This window comes from Hippopotamus amphibius, chromosome 8, assembly GCF_030028045.1.
Source record: "Hippopotamus amphibius kiboko isolate mHipAmp2 chromosome 8, mHipAmp2.hap2, whole genome shotgun sequence".
NCBI classification, from domain to species: Eukaryota; Metazoa; Chordata; class Mammalia; order Artiodactyla; family Hippopotamidae; genus Hippopotamus; species Hippopotamus amphibius.
The window spans coordinates 111188380-111203135 of record NC_080193.1 but is presented as its reverse complement, the minus strand read 5'-3'; the positions used below and the strand labels follow the sequence as shown (position 1 = coordinate 111203135).

Genomic DNA, 14756 nt, shown 5'->3' with positions numbered 1-14756 from the left:
TCCACATACTGTTGCATATTTCATAAGCTGAAAGCTGAAGCTCACAGAGTCCTGCTTTCTTATTTCATTAAATTAAGAAACTTTCTAGATATAAAGAACTAATATCCAGTGTTTTATTTTCCAAGTAATATTATTCTATGGTTAAAGTACATTTTATGTGGGGTAATCATTATAATTCCTTGAAAACTCAGAAAAGACAGGCTTTTTTCCACTGGTTCAATGTCAAATTAAATGAAGGTACCAAACGGATTTCCAAATGATTCTATTCTCTGGCCAAAGTCATTTGGTATTTTAATAAGTAATTTGGATGTGGGATAAAGCATTCACATAGGGTAAAATTACCTCAATTACCTACAAACTAACTAGAATCCTAAAATAACTTCAATTTTTTTTCTCTGCACACCACTTTTAAGGAGAATGAGGTAAATCACAAAGGAACAAATTGCTATTACTAGTATCAAATGCCATGCACTGATAGGAAATGCAAAGGAAAAGCAAAGCCTTTTGGCTTAAACTTGCAACCCATTTTTTGCTAGGCTTCTCTTGGATTCCCTTGATTTTCTTTAGGGTCCTGGATAAGCAGGTGCTTGTTTCCAAAGCTGTTTTATGCTCACGATTATCATCTTCTTGCCTTATTCTTGGTGGAAGGATCATGCTCTTACTTTTTGTTTTGTTTTGTTTTTCTAGTCCTTTCCTATTATGTTAAAATAATTCTATACTTATTTTAGCCCACAAAACTCTTCATATTTAACTTTTACTTCAGAATTTCAAATAATTTAAACTGTAGTACACAAATGAGAATAGAAACATTTCAAAATTTAAGCACACTTTTTTGGGGGGTTAGTTTTAGAGCCTTAGTTCAGCTGAGCAAATATTTAGTGAGATCCTACTAAGCACGTGGCCTTGTGGTCTGCATTTAGGGATATTAATAATTAGTTCTAGGCACATATACAAGCAGCCTATTACAATGAATCAGATTGGCAATACAATGTAAAATTATATTTAGTCCAATCAGCAGACTGAAGGAAATCTTGCTGTATTATATGGTCCCTGATTTAGTCTTGGAAGATGAATAATATCAAAGCAAAAGCAACGGACAGGTTTCAGGAAGAGGAAAGAGCATTAGCAAAGCAAAGCGGCATGGAATTTATTGATGTTGTATCCCAATGAACTACTCTCAATGAAAAGGTATGCTGCAGTCGTCAACTCTGAGGTGAAGAAGATTAATGACGAGGATGGAGAGGCAGGTACTGGAGCAATTCTGGAGGTCTTTGTACCTCCTACTGGGAAGACTGACTTTTATTCTAAAGATGATGGACAGCCATTGTTGGGTTGTAAGCAGGGGAATGATATGCTCAGATAAGTATTTTCTATAAATCATTCTGACTGTGCACGTAAGGAAAATTTTAGGATGACAAGACTAGAAAAAGGGAGACATTAGGGAGCTTTTTTTCAATGTTATAGACAAGAGATGACTAGGAACTAGAACAGGAGATTGGTGAAGGGTCTGGACATAGAGATCTGGGAACTATTCACGATAGAAAATTCACACAGTGTGCTGATTTATAGGACTGGACTGGCTTTATAACTCTGCCACATTCTATTTCAAAGCAGAGTTTGGTATAAGGGAGCACTCCCTTTGTGGAAGGTCAAGGGTGTTTCCTGAATCCTTGCCAGAATGTGTTTGGGCACCATGGACCTCAAAAGCAGTGAGGACATGAGCTTCCAGAATATAACCGTTTAATATCATCCCACTATTTAAGATGCAGTATAAGTCTGCTACTAATTCCCTTTTTTCTCTCTAAACTGCTAGCTGTTTCTCTTTAATTATATTTAAAAATAACACCTACTTTCAAAGATAAGAACATTCAAGATGCTATTATGGTTGTCTTTTGAGTAACTGAATAAAATCTTCAATCTTGTAAACTCTCCAGCCCTTAAGGATTAGATCTCAAACTGCATCAGAAAGCTCAAAGTGTTCAGGAAAGATGATACTGTATGGTTCAATATGTCTCTTCACCAAGTTTCCACCACTATCACTTAAATCAATGTGTCAGAAATTCTACTTGCTAAAGGTCATGGTTTTCTGTTAGTGCTACAGTCTCCGGAGAGGACAGTCAATGTGTCTGAAATGACTCTTGCCCTAATTCAGTGCTTCCAAGATGATGCAGAATTTCTCACTTTAGCCAGGATCAAATATGTGTGGAGTACATTAATTTTGTGTAGAGGCCATACTAGAAATGGGTTCCCTCTTTAACTGATTCCACTAATAGTGAGTTTTTCTGTTTGTGACCTTCACCATCAGAAGGTAATGTCAGAACAGGCATCCAATCAGCCAAATTATGGAATTAAGGAGTGAGAAAAGGAGCTGGAAAATGAGAGAAAACAAGGAAGAAGATTAAGTTTATAAGAAATACATTTATTTATTATGTTATATTAAATAAATGTTTAATTAGGAATAGATCCAGTTTAAATGATCTATCTGCTTAAGTTCTTGGAAACATCGGTCCAACCTTATTTAAAATCCAGCTAATTCTCCTTTTATTCTTCTCAGAGAGGGACCATCAAGGAATGCAAAACTAAAATATCTTCAGAACCAGTTTACTAACTGAAAGTCACTGGAATAATTCTTTTGGTTTGACTCATTGAGCCAGAATGCTTACATTATTTAAACATATTGTTTTCTATTTATTCCTAGATTTTTTTTAATCCCAAAGCTATAACAAGTGTGTAATTTACCAGAGAAAATGAAATTGCTCTTTGTTAAGTACACATTGAAAATCATATGCCACAATATGTATTGTACATCTAGTACAGTAAAAAAAAAAAGCTATATTTTCAAATCCAAATTTGAAACAAAAGTCAATGCAATTTGGCAGGCACTGCAGCATGCAGAGAGATTCTTATGTATTAAATACTGTCTGGTAATATTGAAAGGTTCTGCTTGCTTACAAATATCAAAACAAGAGAAGGACATCTTAAATAAAACCCTAAATATGAAAATACCTTAGGAGAAAAAAAATGAATTCATCTCCTGCACAACCTAGGATATCTATTTGCAAAGGATCATGGACAGTGTCCCTCAGACAGGCAGCAGACGGATACATCTGAGATAGACGAGGGATACTCTGGAGAATATACCACACACTTCTGAACATCAATGACAACCAGACAAAAGAAAGGTTATCTTTTTCTCTTTTAATCACAGGAGTCTTCCCCACTTCCTCCCTTACTTCAACATGGTGTGTTCTCAACACAAATCTTGTAAAATCACCAGTCGGATCACAACATTTTGCTGCAGACCCTCAATGGCTCCCAGCTCACTCACAGGAAGACGCAAACCCCACAGGAGGGTCTCTCATCTCTCTTCCTTATCTCCAAGCACCCTTTCACTCACTTCAGTCCAACTAATATCCATGATCTTCTTGAAACACCCCTTATGCACCTGCATTGGAACTTTTGCACTGCAGTTCTCCTGGAATGCCCTTCCCTGGCTTATTTGCAAGCCTCGCTCCTTCATTTCCTCCTCACCTTTGTCCAGGCCTTCCTGATCACGCCATATACATTAGCAACCCTCCACCTTCCCTTATCCCACTTTTCCCCTCCTACATAGCATTCACCATCTGACATCTATATTTTTTCTTGTTTATTTGTTTACTATTTGGCTCTTTTCACAAGAAACAAGCTCTACAAGGGCAGGAATTTTGTCTGTTTTGTTCCTTGTTTTAAATTTTACAGATTGTAGAGGATGCCATGGTGCAACGTGCACTTTTCCCCCGTCTCAGTCGCTGGGAATGTTGTGCACGGACAACTCACAGTGGAGTCCCTCTCCAGGTCTAGTCTGTAGCTGAAGAGAGCCACCTGGACCGAGGTAGCACATTTTTCTTGGTGTCACCCACATCAGTAGTGATCAACGGTGGGGTGGGAAGCCCCAGCCCCATCATCCCGATTACAGACAACTCACAGGGGCCATCCTCTGTTGAGGCCTCCTATGGGCCCTGCCTTGGCTTCTTAAAACTGCACCAGTCCCACTCCCTCTGCCCAATCCTACATTCTTCCCACCAGGATGCTGATCCTGAGGGCACTGCTCAGGGAACTTTGAATGTACAAACCTCAAACGCAGAGTCTACTTCCTGGGAAACCCCGCAGGGATCACAGATGAAAAAATCAAAACGGGTTGTGTAAGTAACCTGTCCATGGTTGGTTACACAACTAGAAAGCAGCGGAGCCAGGGCTAAACTCACAGAGTCCATTTCCAGAGCCTGTGTTTTTAACTACCATTTCCTGCTGCCACTCACACAATCATACTTTTTCCCCAAGAATTTAAAGTAGGTGAAATACCTTAGAGTGAATACATATAAAAGAAAAGGAATGGGATCAGGGAAGAGAAAATGAAGGGGAAAATTAACAGAAGAGATGCAAATCATTATCGACTGATGAGCATGATAAACTTAGATAACTGACCACCACAAAAACCCACAGGGCTTTGAGTACTACATAGAATAGAATAGATGATTTCAGAAATAAAAATGAAAGTGGGAAGGGGGTACAAAGATGGGATAATGAATCTCATATGATTGCTGATAGGATTTATCATTTATCTAAACCACAGACTATGGGATCTGCCTGATACAGTTGTTGCAAACAGCTACTGCAAGAGGTAGGGTAATCTTGTAGACTATAGTTTCCTTTCTTCTTGGAATTCAAGACGTAGTTAACATACGTACTGCTGTTGGCATTGTGGGTAAAATGCTATTTTTTTCTGATTATCATCCACACATCCAAAGACTGTTATTGTGAATACATTAATGTTATGATATTGCTTTTTGTAAACTATAGAGCATTTTAAAAACAATTATACCTGAGTTAGGCATCCTTATGGATCTATGTAATTCATGCTCTAACATCAAGCAGAACTATAATAAAATCTTTCCATCTATTTTAAAAGAATCTCTTTCTAAAAAGTTCAAATCCCCTTAGAAGAACTTTTCAATGCTTAGCATCCTGATGAAAATTCTTCCTTGTAAGTATACTGAATCCCACAAATTTTGAATCCCTCCCATTCCTCTTTTTAAGACTTCTGTGGAGGCAATATGCCTGCCATTGTAGTTTTAAGAATTGTCTACTGTTTTGAATTTTTTAAACATTATTCCTTATTTCTTATTTATCTTATAGAACTACAGTTCCTCTGATAGCAACACTGTGATTTCACTCCCCTTTAAGGTGTGGAGCTAGCTATCTCCTCTAAATACTATGATTGGATTGGTAGAGTTCTTATAATATCTCAGCATCAATGCTTTAGACCATGAACTTAAAAATCACTAATTAAAATATCCTAATTTCTAATTAAATCCTTCAGAGAAATTATATTCTTAGAGTAAATGGGAAAAAAAGAGCAAAGGTAACATAAATTCTTTTAATTTCATTTTAACTTTTTTGGAGTCCAAATTTCTTTGCATTAGTTTATTATAACCACCTTTTTCTATAAACAGATATTATTCTCCCTTACCGATAAAATAAATGAAACTCCAAGAAGCTTGGGAGTAAAATCAGGCATCCTTCTAGCCAATTAAAAATCTAGAATACAAATCTCCTGATTCTTAAACCAAAACCACATCTATCACTCTGCACAAAATGATTACACTTATTTTCCTAGATATGGTTTTTAAAAACCCATATGGGTGATTCAGAAAAGAAATGTTTGAGGTATCCACTTCACATTCCCAAACAATCTTCTCTGGAAATTCAGTCCATTATTGCCATTCTACTGGAAAAAAAAAGTTACTTTTATTTTTAAGATGGTAGTCATGTGTGAAGACAAAGTACCGCCATGTTGGCAACAAAGGCTTCATCTCCCGTTTCATTTCCCATCTTTCTCACTTTATTTCCCTCCTTCTGTTTGCTTTTTGTATTTTTCCAATTTCATTATCCATTATCTTCATTCATCTTACCTCTATTTCATTACTCCATCACAGTATTGTTTCTCTCTGAGGTACAGAGAAAGCAAAATGGACTCTACGCTATGAAAATCTGAGATAAATTTCAATTGTGGTTCAGATGTCAATAAACTCATCTTCAGGCAGAACAGCACCTCTAAGGTGTAGGACAGCAAAAGCAAGGTTAGTTTCTGCTTCCTCCCCATGGGTACTGCCCTGGAAAACTCTCAAACCTTGCATACGTACAAGAATTTTTTAATTGAATCAGTATTTCAGAGAAGTTGCTTGCAACTAATGCCTGTCACACTTTGGCTGTAATGTGTACCCAATGGAGAAAATACATGGTGAGGCACATTGTGCTTGCCAGAACTTGACCATGACAGTAAGGTGGAGAAGGTACGGATTGAGGTCATGAAAAGGAACTGGAATAGAAACGTGGAAGAAAAAATTACTTAGCCTGATATAAGAATATTTTATGGAATGAATATTCAGTTCCTTGTTATTTATAGTATACTTAACATTTTATTTCTACAGGGGATTATTTTTCTTTTGATAATTAGAATCATAATTTTCCCATTGTGTGCTAAGAAAAGAATTTACATGTAAATCTCTTTGACTGTAAAGAACTGTGTCATATTCAGCTTTACAGCTCCACCTGCCATGGTCCCCAGGTTATAGGAGGCTTGTTCAATTAAACTTAATTCCTGAATAGCATCAAATCCACATTAGAAACATCAGAATTTTTTAAAAATAATTTTTAAGTTCTCAAACTTGTTACAATGCTGTTTTCTAGTTTTTAGCAATCTACACAATCAGAAACAGCCTAGAGTCTACAGTTTGTTTCAATGTAAATATTTCTTGTTCAACCCAAAGTATATATGAAATAAATAAATGTTTTAATAATAAATAATGTTTTAATAATAAATAATAAATGTTTTAATAAGTAAGAAATGTTTTAATCATGTACATCCAAGTAATATTATATAAAGATAATTTTCACAGGACAATTTTGCATTAAATAAAAACATACCATAACCTATTTTGTGCATTAAAGTCATCCTAATAACAATTATCTGAATTATTAAAATAAAAATCAGACTTTATACAATGAATGTAAATTTAATTTGATTTATTGCTGTACATATCTGACATTAATCTCTTAATAAAAGAGATCAATTATTAAAGAATTCTCTTAAAACTATGTAATTGTATAAGTTGTATAAGTAGGCCCAGCACTTCGTTCTACCTCATGAATTAAAAATATACCCATTGTATCTATGCTGTATAACTTAGAGACATTTAATTTATATAGACATTATCATACAAATTCCCATAAGATGTTATTAAAATTTAATTGTGAATTCTTCCAGACTTCTAGCAGGATAGTACATTTATAGTTATTTTAATAGTTAAAATATAGTTTTTATTTTACTGGACTTATTTTTTGTTTTTAGGAATCTATCAAAAGTCTACTAAATCCAGAAATATTTGTTAAGAGTAATGGAAAATATTCATGGTCTTATCTTTATAATATGATGGAAAGACTTTAAAAGAAAAGCAGGTGTTAAAAATTATCCCTTAACCACCCACACACCTCTAGATTTTGAGAGGAGGCTCCTTTAATACTTCTTTCTTACTGCTGTGTTTGTTGGTTAAGGAAATCTGTGGGTGGAGAAGATATTATCCCTCCTACACACACCCGTTTTCTTATTTACAACATTAAATCTCCATATATATAAGTATTTGAAACACCAACCCCTTTCTTTCTACTACTTTCTGAAATTCTTTGGAATCTGGTACACACATTATCACATACTACTTCCTATCGGACACATATATAGTTCATTATAGTTCATCCTGAATTGTTTTTTCCAGTATGAGTCTATCCAAAAGGTTATTTGATATAGATGCTTTTCCAACTAAACATTTTTGTTTGAAAACAAAGAATTCCATAAACAGCTGGTCTTATGTTCAAACCTAATAATACAAAATTATTCTTTGTGTTAGTGAGTTTTCTTAAACACTAAAAGAAGAGGATACAGTCACTGAAATGGGAAAAGCCAACCTTTAAGATTTGTATTCAGTATTTGTTTCTTATTACTCTACAAATTACCTTGATGAATGAATGCACATTTTGCTGACCATGTGGAAGACATGGTAAACATGCTTTATTAAATAAAGTAATAAGCCCTTCGAATTGTTTTATCTGAATAAATAGATCGATAGTTAAAGATTTTTAAACACTCTGTAAAATGTATACAAACCAGTTAACATAAATTTTATGAAACACTTAGTTCTCTTTTATATTGTAGTAAAAATGTTCCCTCAAGTGCAGTAAATGACAGATATGCCCTTGTGCAAATGAGCTAAACTTAAATTATTTTTAAAATAATCAGGTCTAATCTTCAATGCTAATGAAACATTTATTCATTTACGAATATAAGATAATCTAAAAAAGTAAAAATTGATGTATTTTTAAAGTGATTTCGGATTTGGAGTTTTAATGATATCATTTATGATAGTCACGCATATTAGTGTTTTCCAAATAAAATTGTTCACTTCAGTATTCAGATCAATGCACTCCATTTGGGAATCATATTAACTTTGGGTAAATGAAATTAGAAAAATAACCATTAACCATCCAAAGTGCTTGCAAAGATGCCCCAATTATTAACCAAATACACGTTATTGAGAATATATCCTATAGAGACCAGTTAGAACAATCACTAGCTAGGATTGTTGGATTAACCAAACAATTACAGGTAATTCGATCACTTCTGGTTAATTCAAAGGAAGCTGATTCTGGCTCCTCTGATATTTTGGTAATAAAAACTCAGATTACGGAGCAAGTCCATCCTCTGTACAGTAGATGTAGCAAGTCAAATATATTTTACGTACAATCCAATGGATATGTGAATTGGAATCGTGTAGGTCACTCTACGTTTTTAGTTCAATTTTTAAGCTTTTTGTCATTTTGTATTAGAGTAAAAAATTACATAAAATTAAAGCCATTAGTATTTCAGACCAAAGTAACACATAGACTAGAAGAAAATTAATTCAGTAGAAATAAAACAAAAACCCTGTGTGTCTCTGACTAAAAAAAAAAAAAGTATGCAGCTAGGAGTAAATACTCATTTACCACAACTTTCAGAACAACTCTTTAAAAAGCATACAACTCAGAATTAAATGGGTTATATGCTTTTTTTTCTTCTCAAAGCAATTATCTCTTAAGAAGTTGCTTTGTTTTGTTTTGTTTTTCCCTCCAAGTTACTATAAAGCACCTATAATTGAAAGGAAGAGTAAAAATAAAAAAGGAGAAAAAATAGTTTCCAACTAATATATGAAACAAGTTACAAATGTCATATTCATGAAATTAAAATGATTTCTTAAAAAATCACCTTACTCAGATCACAAGATAAGATAATGAACCTCTGATTTCAACATAAAATGCAACAAGGAAGAGTGAGGCTGACTTCGTTGTCAATTGCATGTGGAAATTACAGTGAATGAAAAACTGGAAGCTAGTGTCTGAAACATCCAATACACCTTACATTAAAAAAATGAAGAAATACTGTATGATATAAGAAGACTCAATTAGAAAAAAGTATACCCTGATGCTTTAACAAGAGGAGCAAGGAAGATACTTTGTGTTTTGTTTTTAAAGACACTAAAAAATTATCAAGATTTGTGTGAACAGTGGAACAGCTAAAACAACACAATATCTGCCAAATTAAGTAGTCTACACATAAAACTAAATGGGAAATATACAGAATTTCGCATAGAACTACTTCCTTCTGAAATCAACATTTAAAAAAAATTAATTTCTTAATATTCCAATAGTGAAATATCTACTCAAGGAACTGTCTTTTTTCCTTTCTTTTTCTCTTTAAGATTTAATTTATCCTAGAAGCTCTTCTTTTCAAAACTTCTTGGGAAGCTTTCTTGGGAATACTATGTTAATCAGCTAGAGAAAAAAAATAATTTATTAGAAATAGTAAAAGACTGTCTTAACATCAAATGACTGTCTAATGTCATATGAAATGGAAATAAATTCATACTCTCAAGGTACTGAATCTTGACTCCTACTCAGTTTTAATCTTTATGAAAAAAAATTGTGCTCCAATACGCTGCTCTAATTTTATTCTCTGGGTGTTGCTTATTTGAACTAGTTAAGCCTTTATTCATTACAGAAGGTGACTTGATAAATCTTTAAAGTGTTGCCCAAACCAGATAAGGTGAGCAGTAGAGATCTGACTTTCCTGACTCCAAGGCCTCCTTTTCGTCATCTTTTATCAAATCCTTCATTTAAAAACTAAAATTTACTTGGAAACGTACATTTAATCATTTTATACAACTTAAACAAGGCCTTGAGAGAATGTTTATATTTTTACTCATTCTCTTTTCATTACTCCTGTTGAAATCATATTTAGTTGTTTCTATTTTTTTCTTCTTGTGTATAAAGGTAGAATTTTGTTTGGATTTCATTTGGAAAAGCATTTGGGGAAATTAACAATGAAGTTTCAATCCATAAATAAAATCTTATTTGGCAGTAAGTATATCAGATAAAACTTCGAAAGTTTCTGCATGCCTCTTACCTTATATACTTCTTTAAACATACAACTAAATCATGAAAACATATATCGTTTTAGTAAAAACAACTATAGACTAATTTAATCAAAGAAGTAAAGACAGTATCTTATTTTCACTGGTTTACAGTTTATCTTTTTTACTTTTATGAACTAAAACTCCTTCAGTTTCAAACTATTAATTTGATAATCATGTTCTTGTATACATGATAGTTATGTATGTGTTAATATCAATACCTTGTAATTATATATTTAAAAAACCCAATATTTAAATGATTTTCGCATGAGTTTTCTGTCCTGTCAAATATGTTTGGAGGCTTCTGTTAGGAAGTTCTGACTTGCAAATTTATCTCAAAGTTAACTGAGACACAAACACATAAATGAATGTGATATATTCATAAATATGTCAAATAATTTACATGGTATATACATTTACTTAATAAGGAGAATGATTTATTTTTTGTCCTCCCTTTCCTAAAATGCAAAATGCAAATTCGTCTCAGTTATCTGTAATGGCAAATACATAAGTAAATATCCATAAATAATATCCACATGTAAGTCTTCAAATATATAAAAAGGCAATTCCTACCTCCATCTCCAGATCCTGATCCTGCATCTGGGGGAAAAGAAGGAAATAATTTGTTTTTGCTTGAAAAACATATTTGAATAATGTTTATGACTTTTTTAAAAAAGTCATGTTTACTTTCTCCATTAATATGGTAATATAATTGAAAAAAATTACTAGCATTTAATTTGAAAAACATATTCACATCAATCTAATTTCTATAATATAACATAAAATAAATTCCCTATTACTTTCATTCTTAAACTTCATGAACAAAGTATTATCTAGCTTTGGAATAATTCCTAAACTTGACTATGTAAAACTTCTCATTTTTATTTTAATCAAGTGGAATTTGGTGACATTAACAAATATATTAAAAATGAGATACTTATAACAATCAGTGAGACTTAGAAATTAAATAGCCTAAGACTTGTGGCAAATAAACTCATAATTAAGGCTTATACTCTTGTACATTGCATTACAAAGGGAAAAAACAGTTTAAAAATGAATATCCTTTTATATAAGAGCTACTATATTTTCCAAATACCACAAACCTGGATAAGTCTATCTGCATCCAAAAGCATCTTTTGTTTTTGAAATCAGTAGAAGAGTGGGCTTAACTTTTGCTTTTGTGATTAAAATTGGCTATACCTTAGGTGATGCTGGCAGAAAAGACAATAACTTCCCTCTGCCTTTCTCTTTCTCCACTTTTCTCCCCTCCCTCCCACATAATCACACCTCCTGAAAGTTGTCAGTTTCTGAGAACTCATTTCCCAGAAACACTCAGTTTCCCAGTTGGAGTCAAGACCATTGAGTTTCCATTTGCTTCCACCTGTTAAGTGTAGACATCATCTTCCTTCTGCCTCTGAACTTCCTTACATTCTAAATACATTTGGCTATGTATTTTTAACGTTAATACTGAGAAATAAGAGTAATACTAGTATTCTTTGTCTGATATGCCCTCATTTTCCATTGAAATCTCAACCAGGGTTCAAGACCTATATCAAATGCCACTTCTATGAGTTTGTGTTTGCTGTTTTAGGCCAGTTAAAATAAAATACTACTTCTACTTGTTTACCTCCATGACACTTTACTCAGAGGCACTCATAGAAAGAGGCATGATATATGAAAATCTACAGAAGGCAGGCAAGAATGGATGCCTCCCCAATAGTTCTCCTTGTCATTAGATTAGACATCAGCACTGTCATGAAGGAGCAGTAGTTTGAATTGTCAGCCTTGGTGGAAACCCAGACTAACTATATTCACAAGGTTTAACACTTTATTAAATCAGAATGTCAAGTCATTAACTGCTTATGTGATGAAGAAGTAAGTCATTGGGCTAGGCTATCCTTTTCTCAAAGGCAAGCTAATTCGTAAAACAATTTATAATAAAAATCTTAGTAAATGTAGACTCAAATAAGGATTCTAATCATATGATCTGACTGTTTTAAGATAACAGATGAAGAAAGGTTGATGCATTCATCTCCATAAAATAGTCCTGTCGACTGAACTGAGTCCTAAGTCACATCACAATCACTTTTGGACGGGACAGTACTTCAATGGTCAAAGTCTGTCGTCTCCTTTTTGTATCTTTTCACAGCTAGAATTTTAACTGACTTTATTTGAATTAATTTGAAAGCTTAATTCAGTATTACTTATAAAGTCATCAGAGGCTAATAACAGGTTGTACTATTGCAGTATTAATACATTCTACCTGTGTTTTAGTTGAATGTGTATAGTTTCTTATTCCTTTCCCACTAAGAGTGTAAACATCTTTAAATCAAGAACCATGTCTTGTTCAGCTCTCTATACCTACACACATATAAGAGGAAATATATAAAAGCTACAGGTTCCAAGCTCCGAACATGCTCATTGGATAACATAAGGAACAGTATTCAACCTTCCTAAGCTTATTGCTCTTCTAGTCAATGGGTATAGTAATGTCTATCTCATTGGACTATTTTGAAAATAACTGCACAATAGCACATTTTAAATGCTTATCACTGTGTCTGAAACATAATAATTAAAATTTTGAGTGAACATCTTGCCTATTCATCTCTAGATTTTCTATTAAATACATATGACTGGAGAAAATCAAGAAAAATAGCAGTAGTGTTTTGGCTTGTATTCCCCATGTATGTTTCTAAAAATTCAAGGGGCATGATCTTTAAGACAATTTGTGCTTGATTTGACCCAAATTAAGTAGCTAGTGATGAAAGGAGGAACAGACTGGAAAAAAAAATGGTCACTGAAGTCCATGGCATCACTATAAAACAGTGATGGGAAACTTTAAGGGTTTCTTCACTATAAAATGAATCATCTTGGCAAACCAGAGACAAGTAGCCTACTAAAGCCTTATTAGTGAGAAAGAAATACCTAAGAAAAGAAGTCATGCTGTTGGACCTGAATCTGGGCTCCTAGTCAATACATTTCTTATAAGACAAAAAAGTGAAATTGACAGTGAGACTATTGAGCAGACTGACCAATAGGAAACCATTTTCCAGACAAAAAAATGATTTGTAAACTCAATGAAATGTAATAAAGATAAAGTTATATCTTCTACTTCCTTTTATTCCTAGAGATCACAACTTGCCACCTCCACTCAGTGTCAAATAGCATTTAAAAAAGTAAATGGAAAATCTATGAAGAAAAGAATGAGAATCTCTTTTAGATCAAAAGTCAGAACTGCAATTTATTTACAGTCAGACCTGGTTAATCAAAATTACTTTGGTTCCTCCATCATTATTCAGATCAAAACCCTTCTAGATTTACAAGTCAATGGAAGATGCATTCAGCAAGACCGACCTACTAATTAAATCCTGTAGAAATCTAAGGCTGTGAATAAGCCAGGGATGGATTACTCAATTGTGATTAAATTTTCTACTTGGTTAAATATTTATTTTCATAGTATAACCAACACATTAGGGACTAAAATGGAAAGCCTGAATGAATCAGAAGAATGTGATTGCATGTGCTGACAAGAACAGGGAGACTGGCAAGTGAGAAAGAGATTTTGCTACCAAACATTGTTAGCCAACCCATAACTTCATGACGCTTATTACAACTGCTGCCCCCTGATCCTCACTGGCTATTGTCAGAGACAGACAGCCATCCTATGTGATCTTGAATAAGCAAATCCATTTCTCAGTACTCTCCAGTATTTGCCTACATCATTCTTGGTTCTGGGAGTCAGAGGTTCCCTTTTTTTTTTTCTATTCCATTTGTTCTAAAGTGTCATTTTTCATTTTTTTTCCATTAGCTATGACAGATTGATTTTTCATAATTAATCGCTCCTTGTCTTTCTACTTTCCCCATCCTTACTATAAGAGTAGCATGCTGGCCCTTCTCCTTTCCTACTGAGGAAGATGGTCCAATAACTCTCACATGTTGCACTTACTTCCATGCATTACTTCTCACTCATAGATTGAATGGCAGTTATCTGTTAGCTCTAGCAAATAAGCAAGTGGTGCACCCGTCCAACTTGCCTCCCAGTCACCCTCGCAAGAAGGACATCCACAGTGTGAGGCAAAGAATCAAATAGGAGAAAAGACCACTTAAAAACCAAAACCAAAACGCCTACATCATTGTTCATGAAGAATGATACATTTCTCTTCTGCTAATTCTTAGAAACTTTGGTAGTCACCAGTACAACCTGGAACATTATCAACG

General features: G+C 33.7%; 1 protein-coding gene across 2 annotated transcripts in view; it reads right to left on the bottom strand.

Moving 5' to 3' along the window:
- The window catches only part of TMEFF2 (transmembrane protein with EGF like and two follistatin like domains 2), a 240125-nt gene that overhangs the window by 212761 nt on the left and 12608 nt on the right, over positions 1-14756 (bottom strand). For both annotated transcript variants that reach the window (XM_057745707.1, XM_057745708.1), the window contains exon 4: positions 11112-11138. In XM_057745707.1, coding sequence (XP_057601690.1) covers positions 11112-11138 — 27 coding nt within the window. The remainder of the gene's footprint in view (positions 1-11111; positions 11139-14756) is intronic.